Here is a 19,141-nt window from a genome sequence, read left to right as displayed (position 1 = left end):
CATGTTCTGTCCAGTTAACACTAAAAAAATACATTTATAATATGTTAACACCAATTACTGTACTGCTTGACTGTTAAGGGGAGGAGGGATGGATGAATGGAATAAAGACCGGATATCAAGTAAGCTCATTTCAGTGCTCTAGATGGAGAACAACATGGCAAAACTGATTTTGTCACCACTTCAGTTTAGCATTAGAAAATATTGTAGGATACTGGGAAATATGTGATGCATGCACTCTTACAGCTAACATCCAATCAAACAATAAGAAGTCCAGTCATGAATCACAAAGACTCAAGACATTGAATAGGCGGCTCAACTCCAGAAGATGAAAAAGGTTGCTGCTTCCATCCCATAAGAGTTTTACAATAAGCATCTGGGTCGAAGACATAAAGTCCAAATGATTTTGCATTAATTTCTTACTGTCTAAAGTCTTATAATCTAAAGAATGGTACAATGAGTAAGAGAAAACATGTACCCATCAGGGACAGATACAGTTAGCAGCTGTCATGTGGCCACTCATGTGATTCAACAATCTGAAAGCCTTATTAGTAATAGATAGATATGCCACCACATGAGCATCACAAATTGCGTGAAGACAGAGTTTTTCAAAAGGACTGTGGAGAAGCTACCCCGTTGTTGCCATGGAGCGTGGCACGGCACATTATATCGCTACACCTTTGGTATCACTTTCTCCAGCATCCGTGCCGTTAATGCCCTGAAACGGAGTGTGAAACGTCTATGTGCAATGTGCCGAGCAACCGAGCACAAAAGGCTGAAGGATGATAATTATCATGTGATCACTGTAATTAGAATTTTAGCAACACTTTTCCATAAATTTCATTTAATGGTGCCACTGAAAACCAGAAACACTGTCTCGCAGGATTACAGTGTGATGATCATCAAAGAAAAAAACTCCAGTGAGACACCAATTATGTCTAATTATGGTCAATGATGACTAAGACATAAAAGAAGGCTCGGTGGAAAAGGTCATGAGAACGATTTTGCTCCTCATCTCAACATCTTGGTACGGGGTAACAATACCAATCAGAACCTTGAGTCAATTATATAATCGCTCCTGTGATTAACTGGAGACCTACAAGGGCTCATCCAAACTTTATGTGCTCGGGTGATTCATACGACAGACAAAAGACTGCACAGAAAGTTGTGGTTCACACTAAATACTAAGAGCCACGTTTATTCTGACATTTATTATTTTGCATCTTGACCAAGAATAAAAAGAGGTTAGAAATAATGTTATATAATTTAACATAACTTTTAAAACTCTTGTGTTTCACAGACATCCTTTCTCTTCCCACAACCTGCTGATGCTCAAGTGTTTGGTCACCACCTACTGGCACATCAGGCGCATAAAAATCCTTCACTGAATACACCATCACAACATCAGGTCCATAATATGAAACGTTATATAATGGAAACATAAAACAATACTATAAAACAAAGACCTAAATTTGCCTAAAATCATTTGCAAAGACTCCAAACTTAGAAGTGATTTAGGAAAACTCTCGATTACATAAATTCACATGGTGAGAGTTAGATTTCAGGTTAAATCCATTTGTCATGATGGTAAATTTAATCCTTGATCTAAATTATTATAATAAATAAAATTCTTCAGCTTCTACGATTTACTGTTATAATACATGGGAGCTCATCATGTCTGTGAATGCTCTACGATGTGAAAAATAAAATAAACTGCTTCACAGCATGAGGCTGTGAAAGCTATCAGCATGTTGCTCTGCTGATGAAGGTCGAGTAGACCCAACTTGCATTTTTCCAGCTCCGAAACACTTTAGCTATGATGACTTTGTCAATGCTGGGTTTATTATAAGATGTAACAGAATACTGACTAGAATCTTTACCCATGAAACATGTAACCAGCAGCTTTAATTACCTCACTGTTATTCTGAATTTGGAGCACATACTAATGGCACTAATGTATGCACATGATTGACCTGTGGCTCGTTTTTTCTACAGCTGCCAAACCAAACTGTTATTATGCTGGCAAGTTAACTACCATTAGTCAGCTGTAATTAACCACACAGTGTAATGCTTTAACTACTCAGTTTGTCTTAAGTGTTACATTAAATTTTATTCCTCTAACGCCTAAAAAGATAAATTAACCTTATTATGCAAAGCGCAAAGACTTTATTTAATCACCAGGATGAAAAAAAAGTGGCAAAGCTTCTTCTTTCTGCCAGTTTCTCCTCTGCTTAGGGAACTCCTAAGTAGACCCTGATTAATACGCTGTCAGGGCTGATATATTATGTATTAGCTATTTACCAATATATCAGTATCTGTAATTATAAAAACCAATAAACGTACATTTAAAAAGTACGGAAGAGACAGAAGAAAGGCCCTTTCAACCATGAGTGTTGTAAAGTTTTGTCAACCTGAGGGCAACACGTGTTTGGAACGCCACAAACAAACCAACCAAATGATGCGAACAGAGCGTAAACATTAATGTTTATATGTTTGTTTGTTTTCAAGGTGCCTGTATTTGTATAGCACTTTACTAGACCTTTTACACATCCAGTCATCCACCCATTCACACACACTGGTGATGGCAAGCTACATTGTAGCCACAGCCACCCTGGGGCGCACTGACAGAGGCGAGGCTGCCGGACACTGGCGCCACCGGGCCCTCTGACCACCACCAGTAGGCAACGGGTGAAGTGTCTTGCCCAAGGACAAAACGACCGAGACTGTCCAAGCCGGGGCTCAAACCGGCAACCTTCCGATTACAGGCGAACTCCCAACTCTTGAGCCACGATGACATTACATACTTGTGTTTTTGTTTGTTTGGTTTCTTTTTGCGTAGGAAAAACTCCAAGCAAACTGAGCACACTTACCATGTTCATGTGTGGAACAATGAGCAGCATCACGTAAAAATAGTGCAGTTGTGAATACACCTTAGACGTCAATGGAGGGGCAACAATCATAAATAGGCCAAAAAACAAGAGGATTTGCAAACTCACCAGCGTAACGGTGAGATTAAGGACCCGTCCTTTGCAGTCCACAAAGTAAACACTGTCCTCATACCAGGGGTCTAAATGCAGGTAATTATACATGCCAAAGGCACGCATGTGTTCCAGGGTGTACTGAGTATCCTTCAGCTTGACCTCCTCCACGGCTGCGGCAGATATGAAAAAGAAAAGATTAAATATGGCAGTAATCAAATTTCTGTTATTTATGTTTTTACTTAAAAAGCAGGTTAACCTTCTGCCTTTCCTACAGTTGCTTTGTGGAAAGTGTTACATATGTCTTAACATATCTTAATATTTCAACATTTTACTCTAAGATGAACTATTGGTGACAAAAAAACTGCAATTAACTATTTTTACAGCTACTATTTGTCTGAATTATTCCCACTACATAAAGTATTGTTGTTGTTTTTTAAAGCACATTAATCACCTTGTAATATGCATACCTGCATCTACTGTGAGTGGATGTCTGTGCAAAGTGTAAGCACCTTTTTATATAAGTAAGACTGTATCCAAACCAATGTTATAATGAATTCTCCTGTTAGGCACACACTTCATAGATTCTTGATTTTTGGCCCACACTAGCTGTTTTATAATCTGGATAAGAGACGTAGTAGAAAACACCTGGATGCAACTCAGGTGAGCTCAGCTGGCCTGTTTCGATTAAAAGGAATTAGCAAGCTTTGGTATATGATTATGCAAAATATCGTTTTAATCACTAAAGTACATTTCTGGATCAGCAGCCCCACCAATTTAGTATTGTTCAAACTTAAGTTAAGATCTTGAAGTTAAAACACGTATTACAAAACTAACCTTATAACGTAAAGTAGGTGCAAGCTCCCTATGATTGTTTTTAAGTTATTTAAAATTGGTGCACTTGACTTGTCCTGGCAATATAAATGAGTTATGTATGTGTATGCAGTTCAAACTGTAGTAATTAGTCACTTCAGCGTTAATCTGTTAATTTTCAGTGGTTTAAACAATGCTATTGTTCAGATTTTTCTTAGTGATCATGTGAAAGCTCATTAGGTTACAGTGGTGGGCCTTAAGATCTCATTCTGAGCCACTGAGCTACAGATACAGCTGCCAAAATATTATGTAGCATCAACAGCTGACGTCGTCACGTAGTGGCAGCTAATAAAATGTCTGAGATAATGTCAAATAACTTACATTGCTATTCCTATTTAATGTTATACTGGACAGAAGTTATACTGGACCTTTATCAGGGCTAGGCTAGCACACTTGCTAACTGCACTGCATTAAGTTTTTCTCACCAGCATCCAGCTCTATGTTGTACGTCGGTATGGCGTCCAAGGATAACCTGTAACTCTCAAAGTTTGGGTCCAGCAGGTCTCTGTTGACCTTTAATGAGTAGTTAGACGCAGTCATGTCTTTTTCAATGAGACTGGCTTATTGACAAGTTGATGACAGCCTGTATGCAGCAAGAGGAGGAGGGTGAGGTGTAGCCAGCGTGATACACATTTCCTGTGTTTTCGTCATTGTTTTCTCACACGGAGCTATTTTACGGCGGACAAAACCTCCCAGGGCGCAGGGGAAGTTGAGTCCTGAGCTAATTTCTCTTGAAATGCTTAAGTAACTGTTTTAATGTAGTGTTTTCAGTTTAAATGTATTGTATTATATTTGTTGTTATTAAACAGGTATTTTGAACACTAATGAGACTATCATTGGTTATTCAGGTTGACGTTGAAAGATTAACCGCTCCAAAGCCGGAACTTTTAAGCGTTGAACGTTTTTAGACGGTTCAGTTGCGTAAAGGGACCTTATGTTCCCCAGCTGATCCTTCTCGATAACGGTAGCGGCTACCTGATAGGGGGCTAAATTAGACATTATAATATATGTTTTTATTACTCTCTTTCTTCCGAGCTGACTGTGTCGGTGTGTGTGTTTAATTTCAGGCGGATCATGAGCAAAGATTCCCAGATGAGGGCTGCAATAAATCAGAAGCTGATAGAGATGGGGGAACGGGAGCGGTAAGCGAGTCTTTCGCTGCAGTGATTTGATGCTGGATGGTTTGGCGTGGTTTTGAATTGCACAGATTAAGCCACATAATGTGAATTAAATGTGTGGCCGCAGGTTGAAAGAGTTGCTCAGAGCGAAGCTGGTGGAGTGTGGGTGGAAGGATCAGCTGAAAGCACACTGCAAAGGTATTTGACTTGTTCTTATGTTTGTGTCCGGTGATGCTGTCGTGGTGCTATAAAAACAAAAGTCACTAAAGTCATTACCTCCCGTTTGAGCCAGATGTGATCAGAGAAAAGGGCCTGGAGCATGTCACAGTGGAGGACCTGGTCACAGAGGTCACACCAAAAGGCAGAGGTACAGTACAGATGTTCAAACGCAACAGCAGGGGGAGGAAGACTGTTAGAAGTGATGAGCATACTCATTTGCATCGTTGGTTTAGATGTACAAGTCAATTTATTTATTTAGCACTGCACATAATCTTTAATACATCTTTGTGCATGCTAACTAACAAACTGCTAATGTTGTAGGTCAGCACTACTTATTGATTACAGCTCTTACAATTTCAGGTTTCCCTGATATACAGTCTTGAACCACCCCTCACTCCTTTATATTTTTCTTCCAAGGAGCCAGACGCTGTATTTTCTCTAAACTGTTTTGAACTGGTCTTCAGTAGTAGTTCTTCAGACTTTCTGAAGGTCTTTCAGAGTTTGTCTTTGGACATTGACTGCCCATTTGAAGATGCCTCAGTCATTTTAAATGAGCTTTAGCCTAGAGAAGATGGCAGTGTTTCTGGATCATTTTCCATTATTTGGGCATATTGGATATTAACCATTATTCGTGCATGGCATGGTGATTTCTGGAAATGTTTCTGAGCTTCGTAGGAAGTTTTAGAGGGAGCTGGTGCCTCTTAAAAGTCATATTTTATCTACCAGGCCAACACTATAACATACATAGAAAAAATATTAGAAACAGCTGACAGGATGACAACTTCTGACAATAAAAGTATCGTGTTGTGTGAGTATGTAAGTTTCTATTTTGTGTTCTGACTTACCTCTCTTCATCTCTTTCCTCTGCAGCACTTGTACCAGACAGTGTGAAGAAAGAACTCCTCCAGAGAATCAGAGCTTTTTTAGCTCAACATGCAACCTTGTGAATGACACACTTCCCTTTTTTTTTTGTTTGTTTGTTTGTTTGTTTTTACTCACAGTTGATCCACGAGTGAAATCCAAACTGTTGTTTATTGTGTTCATTTTAGTGCTAATTTTATTTTTTATTGTGTGTTTTCATATTGATTTTTAGTTTATGCTGCAGTTTTGGAGAAGAAAAATAAAGTCATGCCTATTTTGGTCATTCTTGTTGTAATTGCTACCTGTCTGGTTGATCAAAACCCAAAAGTGCAGACAAATTAAGTCTTAGTGCAAAAGGCAGTGGACACCCTCGACCGGTCCCCAGTCTGTTGCCCATGTCGAAAAAACAAAAACTTATAATTGCATCATAAACTTTGAAATGTTATTTATTTACAGTTGTTGGGAAAATACACCCCAGAAATAATAATGTTGATTGGCAGTAGGTTTTACGGATCAGGAGTTAATAAAAAATGATCTGGTCTTAAACACGTCTTGAAATTAGATAAATATTATCTCAGATAAATAACAAAACATAACTTGCTACACAAAATACAAAAAGAGTGTGGAAAAAAAGTACATCATTACTGCCTCCATAGGAATTAAGAGGCTAAGCAGCTGCTAATCAAATGCACTTGAATAGCTGATCATCAGCAAGTGTGAGCACCTCTATAAAAGTAGAAGTTTTGGCAGTTCCCTGCTCTGGAGCTTTCAGGTGTGTGTTAATGCAGTGCCATGGTGGAAGGACATCAGCAATGATCTCGAAGAAGCACTTGTTCCAACAGTCTTGGAAGTTTGTAAAGGATATTTCTAAACATTTTGAAGCTCATCATTCTACGCTGAGAAAGATTAGTCAGTCACAAGTGGAAAATACGTCATAGCGTTACTATGAGAGGACATCCCAGCAAATTTTCCCCAAGGAGTAATGCTTAGAGAAACTTTGATATATGAGCTACAGCTCAGACTCTACAGGCCTCATTTAGCTTGTTAAATGTTAAATTCTCAATTTGCTGTTCATACCGCCGTAGTGCAGGCAAAATGAAAGGGTGTTTGTTCAGGGTCTTAAAAATATTAGAACACACGCACACACACACAAACATCATGGAAACACCCCACTCTGCACAATCAGACACACATGCATCCCAGATGCATCACTGTAAAATAGTCTCTTTAAAAGAAAAAAAAGATAACTATATAAATAAAGAACTGAGTAAGAAAGATAACTAATTAAAACTAATTCTAAAGACTGCTGGGTATAGTACTGTACATAACCAAATCAACAGTTCAGCATTCTAACAGCTTGTGGGAGGAAGCTGTTGGAGGCTTCCTCCAACAGCTATAACCGTTTGCCTGATGGCAACAGTTCAAAGAATTGAGGGAGTGTGAGGAGTCATTCACCATTTTCAGTGCACTGCTCCTGCTGTGGCTCTCGAAAAGCTCTTGGACAGAGGGTAGGGAAACTCCAAGGGCCTTCTGAGCTGCTCTAACTATCCTCTGCAGTGCTGTTTTGTCTGACATACTGCAGCTGGAATACCACGCTGATATACATGTACCGTATGTCAGAACATGCCTCTGTCAAAAAGTCCTGAGGATGCTGGAGGGGACAGAGGCTTGTTTCACCCAGTCCCTGCTGGGCCCATTTTCTGATCACTGAGATGCTCTTGTCCCAGCTCAGGTGCTTCGAGATCTGAACACCTAAGAACCTGATGTCTTCTACTCTCTCCACTGGGCAGTCGCTGATACTGAGAGGAGCGTGCTGGATCCGTATCTTCCAGATTATTCACTCTACACCAGCCCACAAGACGTTCAACTTCTTTCCTGTACATTGATTCATCATTTCTGCAAATCAGTCCCACCACTGTGATATCATCTTCAAACTTAATAACTAGGTTCCCCTCATATCTGGATACACAGTCATGTGTTAACAGCATGAACAACAGTGGCCTGAGAACACATCCTTGAGGAGATCCAGCGCTCAGCATGGTGGGTTTGGAGATGTTTCTCCCAAGACATGTGTGGTGTTCAGCCCCAGTAAGTGGAGTTTCTCTAGTAGTCTCTGTGGAATGGTGGTGTTAAACACTGAGCTAAAATCAATATATTGGAGTATGGCATAGGTCCAGATGGGGGATGTCTGAGTGCAAGGTGGTGGTTAATGCATCCTCTGTGGAGTGGTTAGGATGATAAGCAAACTGGAGCAGGTCAATTGATGCAGGAAGGGTGGCTGTGATGTGTGGTTTGATAAGCTGTTCAAAACACTTCATCACAGTTGGCGTGACTGAGGGAGATGTTAAAAATATCATTTAGGACATGTGCCAGCTCACCAGTGCAGTCCCTGAGCACATGTCCTGGGATGTTATCTGGACCTGCAGCTTTCCGTGGGTTGACCCTGGCTAGGGTCCTCTGGTATCTGCTGCACTTATGATAACAGCTGGCCCTGCAGATAATGGAGGAGAACCCACTTTCCCTCTGTATGTTCGGTTTGATGCCTGGAAGCATGCAAAGAAGTTATTAAACTTGTCCGGAAGAGAAGCATCATCTTTATTGACCCCTTGCAATTCATCAGTGCCTGTACTCCCTGCCATGTTCATCTGGTGTTTCCTGTCTCGCAGAGGTGTCTCTCGCAGACCTGGCCACAGGGAGAGCAGTCTCATGCTCCACCAGGGTCTCTGGTTGCCACGTGCAGTGAAGGCCTTAACTACAGTGACATCCTCTTAGCAATGTAGCTGTTTACTGCCTCTGCGTGCTCTATGTTTATCTGGTCTCCCTGCGAGGCTGCTGTCTTGAACACCCCCCATTCGGTGTTCCTAAAGCAGTCTTTAGTGCCGAGGCTGTGCTGAGGCTGCCAGATCCTGGTCTGTTTTGTCACTGGTCTGCTGCACTTCCAGAATGGTTTGTAAGCAGGCTCAAGCGTAACAGAAAGGTGATCAGAGTGGGTGAGGTGGGGGTTTGCTTATTATAAGTACATGGAGAGTACCTGTGTTGAAGAACAACGTCATGTCATTGCTCAAAGACATTTTGATAACAATCTCTTTCCTGGAAGGGGTTTGTTACTTTACATTTCTTTTAAATACCTTGAAGGTGTTTTGTTGGATTCAAGTCAGGTGAAATAGTTAAAACAACTTTTTTCTTTTTGTTCTTGAAACATCCATCTGTAAAGTCATGAGGACACCCTTCGAATTATTTCATATTTATGAATATTACACCCACTTTGGTGAATTTAAGCAATCTTTCTATGCATTGTTTGGATTTTTTAAATAGACATAGTCTAAAGGAAAACGGGCCACCAAGAGACTGGTCTGTAATCTGTCAGTGAACTATGTTTGACATTATTATTATTATTATTATTATTATTATTATTATTATTATTATTATTTACTGTTTGCCAGTTTTAGATCTGTTTTCTTTTTATGGTTCAAGGCACAAATTAGTTGAATAGGAAATCTACAATTAATATAAGGTTGCAAGCATCATAAGGAGTTTTATTTATCATTGTTATGATCACAGACAGTTTTGCAAACACTCAAAGACTGAAATGCGAAGCACTACTGTACGATATGTTTTATAGATGAAACGTGGAATAACATGACAATAACAGAATAACATGAAGACCACTTCAAGAGCACATTGTGCAAGTGGAGAATGATTGCACTTTAATGCAAATTTAATCCAACGGTCATGAAACGGTGTGAAAAAGTCAAAGGCTACACAAAGACCATATTTACTGAAGGACTGAACAAATGCAAAACGTGTATAACTTTGCATACTTTAGCTTTTTATAGCTCCACTTCTTCCTCCACATGTTCATCGCTAATTACGTCCCGTGTTCATGGAGCCATTATTTATCACGGTTTTTGACTCACTTTCGCTTTTGTTTTTAAATGCAGACATCTTGAAAATCTGATAAATGCAGCAAAAACTTCTTCCAGTCTCCTCCCAGTTTCAGGTGAGGGGCGGGACCCTGAGCACGTTATAAAAAGGTAGTGCGCGTCCCTGAACTGACAGTTTCCCAATCAACAGGTAAACAAAATTTTCTCACAGCAGGTGAGTTTTGTTCACTTAAATGTCACACTGGAAAATGGAAAATACAATTTTTTAAAATAATATTTGTTTTAATAATTGTACATTTTACCACATATATTTATTCTATGGCTGTCAATAAATTTCAATGATATTTTTGTTATAAATAGTACTTTTGTGTCACGTGATTCACAATCGGTCGAGAGAGGGGCGCAGGTGAGGCAGCAAAGTAACCTGGGAGCTCTTCAGGATGGAGGTCAAGTGGAAGGCCGCAGCTCTCCTCTTCGCTCTTTGGTGTTGCTGCGGTAAGTTAAGTCAACTTCTATTCTAAACTCAGTTGTTTTAGCTCGCTGTTCACACTCGAGGAAAAAAGATTTCTCATGCGGTTTTAATTCAATTTTGCAGATGCTCAGCGCATAACCTCCGTGTCCCCACGCATAGGAAGCGTCAATGGAGCCACACGACTCACCATTCAAGGAGATGGTAGGAGATCCGTAATGAGGTTTAGAAGTAAATTTAAAAAGTAGTGTGGGCATTATTTTACTTTGTAAAACAAGTTATGATGGATTCTTAGATATAAGTCAATTTTAAGCTATTCTGTAGCTAAAAGATGCAGCTGAAGAAGATTTGTTAATGCAGTTGTAACTGTCCTGAGAGTCCTTGTGCCTGCTGGCCTGGTGGGATGATGCTGAAAGATGTGACTCTAAGCCTCAAAAACAATTACCTTCTGAGATTTTGTTGCCCCCTTTTTTCCCTTCCAGGTTTTGCACAGGAGCGGCAGTTCCAGCTGAATCCAGTAGACGACATGTTTGGAAACCGTGTGACCCTGGTGTCAAACACCCTGTCAGTCCCCTGTGATGTGGAGAGAGACTCCACACACCGCAACCAGATTATGTGCTACACCAGGTACAGTCCAGGCATACTTTAGCAGCACGTCTGTATTTACTTATTTCACAAGTTACTTAATTATTTCACAGGCACTTTATATTGTCACTTAAAGACCCTACAATAATACAGAAAAAAACCCAACAATCGGACGAAAAGCTATGAGCAAATACTTGGCAACAGCAGGATAAAAAACTCCATTTTAACAGGAAGAAACCTACGGCAAAGCCAGGCTCAGGGGAGGCGCAGTCATCTGCTGCAAGTGGTTGGGGGTGAGGGAAGGGAGACAGGAAATAAAACACTTTGCCTAAAATAAGTTCCCCTCTGAGCGCCCCTAGTCGTCCTTGTGAATAAAAGATTAATTAACTTTCTAGATAACTTAGCTATAATAGCTGTTGTTTAATACTGGTTAATTGATTAGTCCTTGCATATTGGCTCATTTTTACCAAAACTTTGTACTGTATGCATAATGTATGTATGTGTAATTGTATAGAATCTATATTTGCATATTATTGCATAAAGCTAGAAAGTGGAATTTTATTCCAGTTTTTCATTTTTTATATTACATTTAAAAATAACACAACACAACTTGTACAAACCCCCTGCAGAAGTACTCTGTAATATGAGTCTTAACACTGAGTATTTGTTTAGTTAGGAGTCTGGCTGTTGATGTTCAATATACTGAATATTATAATGATGGCTCTTTTTTAAAGCTACTTCCTGCATGTCATTGCCATCTAAAATCATTTCTTTGTCTCTCACAGACCCATGCCATATGATTATTATGAAATCCATGTCAGCGTGGATGGTGTTCCAGACAACAGCATGTGCCGTTATAGTTCGCTCTGCATCTTTACAGTAAGTCTGTGTGCAACACATACTTTCATTTATCTGTGTTTTGGATTTGTTGTGGTCATTGGTTTTTTTATCACCTTTACTTTAACTCTTTTCAGACTGTTTGGTATCGCACGCCTACTATTGGATCTCTGAGTCCAGTCAGTGGTCCTCCAGGTAACGTGTGTGCTGCATTCAGTTATTTTACTGAGTTCACTTTGAACTTTTGTTAAACCCACTCTAATGACATGGCAGGCACATTGGTGACCGTGTATGGACGTATCTTTACCGATGTATATGGAAGCAACACAGACTTGAGCTCAAATGGAATCAACGCCAGATTTCTGAGGTAGAAAATGTTAAAATAACTGAAATTGTATTTCTGTAAACCAATTAATCTTACCAAAGCAGCAAAAAGCAATTTTATAAAATGAAAAAAGGTCACGATTTGAAGATAATCTGTTAATATTCTGTAACAGATCCAGCCTCATCCATCAGTTTTCTTAAACTTTATTTGTACACCTCTGTAATCTTCTTTTTATTGCAGATCCTACATGGGAGGAATGCCTTGTGATCTGCTTAAACCCAACTCAGATGAACGGTAAGTTGTTCACCTGCGTGCTTTCTACATTGAATATATTCAGAGCACTATAAAAGAAAAGAAAAGTTATTTCATTTTTTGCACAATATATCTTAAGGTATAACCTCCAACTGGTTTCTCAATCTTCACAAATGGGATACATGAGCTGCAAAATGACGGGGACGTTTGTTGGTAGGCTGGCTTTCTTCACACTGAAATTACAGCTCTTCTTAATATATGTCACTTTCAAGTTTTCCAAACAACCCTTTAGTAATATATTGTGTATCCAACAGGTCATCAAAACCTGAGTTACATTCTTGATGCAGACTTTGGGAGGTAAAACACTTCAATTGTTTAATGTAAAATTTGTGGCTTCTGAACATTTTTAGCTGTTGCAGATGATAAACTGAAAATTGTGCTGAGAAGAAGCCATTCTTTTTTCTTTATAATCTGTAGGAGTCAGGCAGTGAAGAAGCTCTACAGGGTTTCAGCTTTGGGCAAGCTGTCCATGTTTCAGACCTTTGCAGGTACTTAGGAGAGCAGATATTTGTTGTTCACGATGATTCAGTTCTTACATTTAGTATTTATTCCTCGTTTTTGTCTTTTTCTTAGAGGTGACAGGGGTCTTTCCTTCAGAGGGTAGCATCATGGGTGGAACTCTGTTGACCGTTCAGGGTCGTTTTTTTGACGAAACTGATCAACCAGCACGCGTTCTCGTTGGAGGTAATCGTCACCATCGGAACAGAAACGCATAAAAACACTAACCAGCAACAGCCGTGTCAACTTGTTTTCAGCACAAAGTGTTCAGTATGAATGGATGAATGATACACGCGTTTCCACTAAACAAATTTCTATGTGTTGTTCAAACTACAAGGCACGCAAAGGTGATTATCCTTGTCAACACAGCAGCATGTCAGCATGCGTTGAAAACAAAACCACTGACTTGTCAGACAGCAGAGGAAATAACTTTCCAAAGCACAGAAGCACAGCACACCATGACAAAAATGCTGCTTTTCCAAGGGCTTTGTGAGTCATGTAGTATGCTGCTGACTTTCAGTTATGGTACATATGCAATAACAGTGTGCAATACACATACACTTATTCTTCTTTTTTATACTAAGTTAATATACTGTGTTGTGTTGTTTGTTACGTTGTGATGTGTCATATCGTGTCGTGTTGTGTTATATGTAGTGCCGACGTAGGACAGTTTTTTCCAATTTCATTGTACTACTGTACTATGTATGACTGTGCAATGACAATAAAGAGTTATCTTATCTTATCTTAATAATAGATGTGAGACTGTAACTGAACTGTAAGACCCAATATGTAGACAACAGATATGGAATCACCATTTAAAGGCATTCCTCTCCACAAAGATAACGATACAGATCACTAAATTCAGGTGTTTGCAATGCATTGGAAATGTATGTCAGCTGTGATGTGACACACAAATGATCAGTAACAGACTGGAGAGTGTAATGTGGAGACGAATTATTTTTTTTATGAGCTTTACAGTTAGAAAATATGAAACCAAACAGTAATTTATTCTCTAAGTATTTATATATTTGCATATTTGAAGTTATAGATGATTTTAAAGATGTTAAATGCAGAAATAGCCATTGAATTGTCAGCTACAAAACATTACCAGTTAGAAAATTGTACAAATGTATGATGGTAGAAAGAAACAAAGAAATAAAATCTAAGTGGTGATGGAAAAAAAACATATTTGCAGAAAAATATATTCATACATCGTAATAAATTAGATTTATATTTATTTTTAAATAAGTTACAAAATGACTAACGGGAAGAAATAAAAAATATATTAAACCAGCTGAAAAATAAGTAAAGAAAACCTACAACACACGTGAATTTTATAATAGATTATATTATTGTGTTTTTGTTTTAAAGGTAGACTTTTAAAGTTAAAGCTGGATTATAGGTGGCGGTTACATGGACTTAAATGTCATTGAAGTACCTTGATACTCATTGATGTACTTACATACAATACTTTGTATTAATTGTGCTTTCTACCACCGTCGAGTGGTTGTAAAATGTTTCAAAATTCTACATGTTAGGTAAATAAACCCCCCACATGAAAACATGCTTTATTCAGCTCTGCTGTTTTTTTCTGCATGTGTGTGTAAAGTTGATGTGAGCTAAAATGTACCTTTAGCCGCTGACGTTTGATATTTTTCCACAGGCCTGCCTTGTGAAGTCCAGAGTGTGGACGATGACAGAATCACATGCAAGACTGCAGAACGCCAGATGAACAAGAACGCAGCAGTCTACCCGGGTGAGAACGTGCCGTCTCCTCTGATGTGTTTGTCTTTTAACCGGCACTTGTTTTGATCCATCCTGCCGCTGTCATACCGTGTAATTATCTAAGTAACACATGGGAATCTGTGGACAACTTGAAGAGTGGAAGAATTTAAAGTATCTATTTGTCAACAAATCTGCTGTCTTAGAGATTTCATCTTGTTCTTGTCACCTTTTATCAAGACTATGACTTTGATGTGCTGTGTGCTGGAATGAGATAATCATTGAGGAACAATAAATAACAAGTCGTTAAAGATTAAGATGGTATATGGGTCATAACAGATCACCCGAGATAATCATTTCAGCACAAACAATCACTTTAATCGTGCATCACAGAAAAGTTCTCAGTCACGATGACGTGAATGGAAAAAAACACACACGTGCCTTTTAATGTTTTTCAATTTCTACCACTGTTTCTATCAGGAACATAATCACCTTTAACTTTTCTTTAAATACACATTGGTTCCCTGGATGTTTTATCTTTGTCATATTTCAGCATACACAAACAGACCTAAAAACTGACTGTACAGGCAGGCTTAAATATAAAGCACACCCTTTACTGGTGGATAGGAAGCAATAGAAACTACAAAAAGTGAGAGAAGAATAACAAATCCATGCTATGTTTGCACAAAGGGCTAATTCGGGAAAGAAGACAGAGCTGTGAAAACACACATATCCAAGTAATTCAGGTGATTAAACAAGAGGAAACCAAATATAAGACATAAATGACAAGTAACTAGTAAACAAATAGTGAAAGCCATAACTAAATGGGGAAATACAGAAACATAAAATAACTTTCTGTAGCAGAAGAGACACAGGAGGATGAAACACTGAGGGAATAAATTAAAATAACAGAAGCTGGAAGTAAACACTCAAAACTGAGGCCAAGGAATAACATCAAGATGAAAATCTACACAGTAAGACAACTAATAACCAAACATAAAAATATTTAATAATAAATACAACTTGAAAGTCCCAAAACTGAAAGCTCTGGTGGTGACATCACCGTATCGAAGAGGTGGCTGACACAAACACATTGTAGCATATGAAAGGTCTCCAAGTTCTATCAGTGAAGACCAGATCCTGATCCACAGCTGTGTACTTCACTTAAATATTCATAGAATGAAGGTTAAATACTGTATTAAAGTTATTTGTACAAAGTCCATGTTGAGTCTGAGGGGGTCGGTTAGGAATTCGGGTGATCTGTTATGACCCATATACCATCTTAATCTTTAACGACTTGTTATTTATTGTTCCTTTGCTGTAAAATTTGCTTCAAGATGCACAAAACTTATTTCATTTTCTTTCCTTGATTAAGCGACTAACTGTTTTTGCATACCTCATTTTTACTTTTTATGTGAAGGCGGAAGAGGCTTGAAAATGGAGGTGTGGAACAACTCGCGGCCCTCTTCTCTCAGCAATATTTGGAGCTACAACAAGAACACAACTGGCTACTGGTCTCAGTGGATCGACTCCATGCCCTACGTCTTCCCCAGAGAAATGGATTACTTCACCACACGATTTACAGGCTTCTTTGTCCCTCCTGCCACCGGCAACTACACGATATACTTGAACTGTGATGATCGATGTGATCTCTATCTCAGCAACTCGAGCCGCCCTGAAAATAAGGTGTGACAAGATTTATTTTTTTCAAATCACAGTACAGTTTACTGTTCTTAAGTGATAATAATTTCCTAAATCCTTTACTTCAGGTTAAAGTTGCATATCAGCCATATTATGTCATTGACTACACACAACTGGCGTCACAAAAGTCACAAGTACTGGCCTTGGAGAAAGACAAACCGTAAGCCTGGCAGCCTGCAGCTTTATTTACCCCAAATCATTCATCCAAAGTATACCAAAGATTTTATAGGCATACCTAAAATAACTATAAATGTTTTGTTTTAGGTATTACATGGAAATTCTTCAACAGGAATATGGCGGTGCAGCTACCATAAACTTGGGATTGTTCCAAGGGGAGAGTTCCTACACAGAAGACCAGACGGATGATGCTGTCAATGAAGTCCAGGACATTGGTGCTGATTACGACGTGTTTGATGAGGAGCAGGTACAGCATGTGGTAGCTACACCTTTCAGAGGTGTCATACGCCCTTACCTAAGCCTGATATCAGATTACTGCATATAGTAATGTACTGTAGGTATGACGTTGCAACACTGTTTGTAATGCTTTAAAGTTACAGGTGACAGTGAAGGTTGCTCATTATTTGTTGTTCTAGCTATATCAATAGTTGTCTAATGGAAGCCTAGTCTAAGCTACTTCCAGCTATTTTATTAGAAATAAATCAAATGACCAATATATTCACACAGCTAAATATAATAAAGTTCTGCTGAGTCCAATATATTTTCATGGGTGTGATGAAGACCACTCAGAATGCTTCAAAATGTCTTCAAACTATATGTTTTGGTATTTTATTTGCCTGGAAGACCTCTAATGGCAGAAATGCTGTGAATGTACAACTCATCCAAAAATATCTGCAAGTCCTCCAAAAGATGTATTCGGACGTTTGGGTAAATATACTCTTTCATAAACAGGAGCATGTTTGGTTAGTTAGCTTAGAAATAAAAAAAATAGAAAGATGAGATACAGTAACATGCTACAGGTTTGAGCATTAAATAGTGTTACTATATCCCCCTCTGTTGGACAGAGCTAGGCTAGGTTTGCTCCTGTTTTGCAAAAGTTGCAAAGTGCATGGGAACACCTCTGATCTTGAATTGGATAAGCTGAAGAAAATGGATGGAATGATGTTTTTCATAGCTTTGTGCCTCATTTCTGCACATTTTCACTGTTAACCAGGTGGTTACCTTTGACATGTGGCCCGCCAATGTGGCTGGAGTCAAGGAAGTCCAGAACGTGACTGTGAGCAGCAGCTGTTCTGACGCACTCTGTAGTAGCGCCTTCTTCAGCCTCGGCTATGGACGTGCCATGACTGGTAATGTGAAAAACACTGAGTAAACTTGGATTTGGTAGCCACAAAAAAACTTGCATATCTTGGTCCAATTTGATGGAACCCCAAAATACACGTTGTTTCTTCATCTTTGCCTCGTTTAGCACCGATCGCAGTCAGCGCTTCAGCAGCTGAGGTAGAAACAGCCTTGAACGGCCTGTGGTCCATCAAACCCGACACAGTCATGGTCACCAAACAACAAAGCAGCGAAGGGTCTCACTTTATAGTCACTTTCAATTCTGACAGAGGTATGAAGAACCAAAGTGAGGCGGATGCATAAAATAATTAAAAAGAGTAAGCTTGTGTTGAGCTTTGCAACTGACTTTCTGTTGGGTGTTAAATTTGTGCGTTTTTCTCTCTTGGCTTGTAGGTGACTTTGAACCTCTTCACTTTGAGGTTTTTGGTTCGGACACCAACATCACTGTTGCTGAGGTTACCAAGGGGAGGGGCAACATGAAAACCTTCACTCTGCTCTGGGGAGGAATCCCTACAAAGCCCATCCCCTTCAATGCATCCAAATCTGAGGTCTGTATTGTAAAAAAAAAAAAAAAGAGTCCAGTGACCGTCTCAAGTTTAGCTTTTTTTTTTTTTCTTGTCATATTATTCACAGACTGATTAGGATGAAGATTGTTGCTGAAAACAACTATCAAAGATCCTGCAAAAACTGAATTTTTACAGTTTTGTTAAAGGTGTGATGTCTTGAGGTAACTAATGCCCAGCTTGTGTGAACAGGTTCAGTCGGCTCTGGAAGACCTGATGAAAGCAGAGTGTCCGGGGGAGATCTTGAGTTTTGAAGGCACTGATGTGAAATACTTCAAAGACTTTGAAAATGACAATTCGCAGGTTTGTGGGGACAAATAAAAATACTAAAACAGAAAAGAAATGTCTGTAAGTCTGAAACAGAAAACTGTGAGAAATGATTTCTTAAATTTTTAGAGAATTTGATTGTGGATTCTCAGTTTTCTGCTTTTTTCCATTCATCAGTTCAATATTGCAAACGAAGGCACGCCTGTAGATCACTCTGGATTCTGTGGCCGGTGGTCGCTGAAGAACGCCGAGATCCTTTTCAAGGACAGCTACACAACAGAGTCTGGAGATACATATGGACCGGTTTCATTGGACAAGCACCCAATGGTAAAATCAATCATTTATGTATTTATTGTTAATGGCATTGTGCAGCTACCTTTTTCACAAATATTCATTTAATTTTCTTCCAGCTTTGCTTTGCATACAAGGGAATGTTGAAAGATGAAGTTGGAATGAGGTTCACTTACCGGGACAGCAAAGGCAAAACGCTAACACTCACAACAAAGATCAACACTATCTTCAACAAGGGCTCCAAGTCAGTGCTAAGTCCTAAAAGTGCTTTTGATTTATCCAAAATGTGCAAAGATACTAATTACATATCGGTGCAGCGTGTAAATAAGATATTTTCTTCAC

General features: G+C 39.0%; 3 protein-coding genes across 6 annotated transcripts in view; 2 read left to right on the top strand and 1 right to left on the bottom strand.

The window, feature by feature from the left end:
• Window positions 1-4,407, bottom strand: part of nudcd1 (NudC domain containing 1) — a 55,879-nt gene extending 51,472 nt beyond the window's left edge. The window contains exons 1-2 of the mRNA XM_004569249.4: window positions 4,274-4,407; window positions 2,994-3,148 (exon numbers count right to left, since the gene is read on the bottom strand). Coding sequence (XP_004569306.1) covers window positions 2,994-3,148; window positions 4,274-4,388 — 270 coding nt within the window. The 5' untranslated portion in view covers window positions 4,389-4,407. The remainder of the gene's footprint in view (window positions 1-2,993; window positions 3,149-4,273) is intronic.
• A 22-nt stretch (window positions 4,408-4,429) lies between these two features.
• LOC101484307 (transcription and mRNA export factor ENY2-2) lies at window positions 4,430-6,329 on the top strand. 3 transcript variants are annotated; one of them, XM_076879003.1, is made up of 5 exons: window positions 4,430-4,454; window positions 4,916-4,990; window positions 5,094-5,164; window positions 5,259-5,333; window positions 6,056-6,329. In XM_076879003.1, exons 2-5 carry the CDS (start codon window positions 4,923-4,925, stop codon window positions 6,130-6,132), a joined length of 291 nt encoding a protein of 96 aa, XP_076735118.1. In that variant the 5' UTR covers window positions 4,430-4,454; window positions 4,916-4,922; the 3' UTR covers window positions 6,133-6,329. The 3 variants fall into 3 exon arrangements, with proteins under 3 accessions (XP_076735118.1, XP_076735117.1, XP_004569307.1); XM_076879002.1 differs by lacking the exon at window positions 4,430-4,454 and adding an exon at window positions 4,519-4,557; XM_004569250.6 differs by lacking the exon at window positions 4,430-4,454 and adding an exon at window positions 4,700-4,812.
• Window positions 6,330-8,615: 2,286 nt separating this feature from the next.
• Window positions 8,616-19,141, top strand: part of pkhd1l1.1 (PKHD1 like 1, tandem duplicate 1) — a 44,819-nt gene continuing 34,293 nt past the window's right edge. Inside the window, exons 1-23 of one of the 2 annotated variants that reach the window (XM_004569253.2) lie at window positions 8,616-9,023; window positions 9,988-10,144; window positions 10,291-10,425; window positions 10,526-10,603; window positions 10,882-11,026; window positions 11,770-11,863; window positions 11,959-12,016; window positions 12,095-12,188; window positions 12,387-12,440; window positions 12,538-12,611; window positions 12,713-12,755; window positions 12,876-12,946; window positions 13,032-13,142; window positions 14,620-14,712; window positions 16,099-16,364; window positions 16,448-16,539; window positions 16,644-16,803; window positions 17,551-17,686; window positions 17,806-17,949; window positions 18,072-18,226; window positions 18,434-18,544; window positions 18,686-18,835; window positions 18,919-19,043. In XM_004569253.2, coding sequence (XP_004569310.2) covers window positions 10,371-10,425; window positions 10,526-10,603; window positions 10,882-11,026; window positions 11,770-11,863; window positions 11,959-12,016; window positions 12,095-12,188; window positions 12,387-12,440; window positions 12,538-12,611; window positions 12,713-12,755; window positions 12,876-12,946; window positions 13,032-13,142; window positions 14,620-14,712; window positions 16,099-16,364; window positions 16,448-16,539; window positions 16,644-16,803; window positions 17,551-17,686; window positions 17,806-17,949; window positions 18,072-18,226; window positions 18,434-18,544; window positions 18,686-18,835; window positions 18,919-19,043 — 2,309 coding nt within the window. In that variant the 5' untranslated portion in view covers window positions 8,616-9,023; window positions 9,988-10,144; window positions 10,291-10,370. Of the gene's footprint in view, window positions 9,024-9,330; window positions 10,145-10,290; window positions 10,426-10,525; window positions 10,604-10,881; window positions 11,027-11,769; window positions 11,864-11,958; window positions 12,017-12,094; window positions 12,189-12,386; window positions 12,441-12,537; window positions 12,612-12,712; window positions 12,756-12,875; window positions 12,947-13,031; window positions 13,143-14,619; window positions 14,713-16,098; window positions 16,365-16,447; window positions 16,540-16,643; window positions 16,804-17,550; window positions 17,687-17,805; window positions 17,950-18,071; window positions 18,227-18,433; window positions 18,545-18,685; window positions 18,836-18,918; window positions 19,044-19,141 lie in introns of those variants that run through there. The other variant, XM_004569254.3, reaches the window with a different exon arrangement.

This window comes from Maylandia zebra, linkage group LG22, assembly GCF_041146795.1.
Source record: "Maylandia zebra isolate NMK-2024a linkage group LG22, Mzebra_GT3a, whole genome shotgun sequence".
NCBI lineage: Eukaryota > Metazoa > Chordata > Actinopteri > Cichliformes > Cichlidae > Maylandia > Maylandia zebra.
Note: the sequence above shows the minus strand (reverse complement) of the source record. Positions and strands in the feature narration are given on the sequence as shown.

What these genes read in the sequence shown, in the direction of transcription:
- LOC101484307 (XM_076879003.1), top strand. Translation starts at nt 4,923, where the DNA reads ATGAGCAAAGATTCCCAGATGAGGGCTGCAATAAATCAGAAGCTGATA. An exon ending in GAGATGGGGGAACGGGAGCG is followed by an intron (nt 4,991 to 5,093) that starts GTAAGCGAGTCT and finishes GTGTGGCCGCAG; the next exon opens with GTTGAAAGAGTTGCTCAGAG. An exon ending in GCTGAAAGCACACTGCAAAG is followed by an intron (nt 5,165 to 5,258) that starts GTATTTGACTTG and finishes CGTTTGAGCCAG; the next exon opens with ATGTGATCAGAGAAAAGGGC.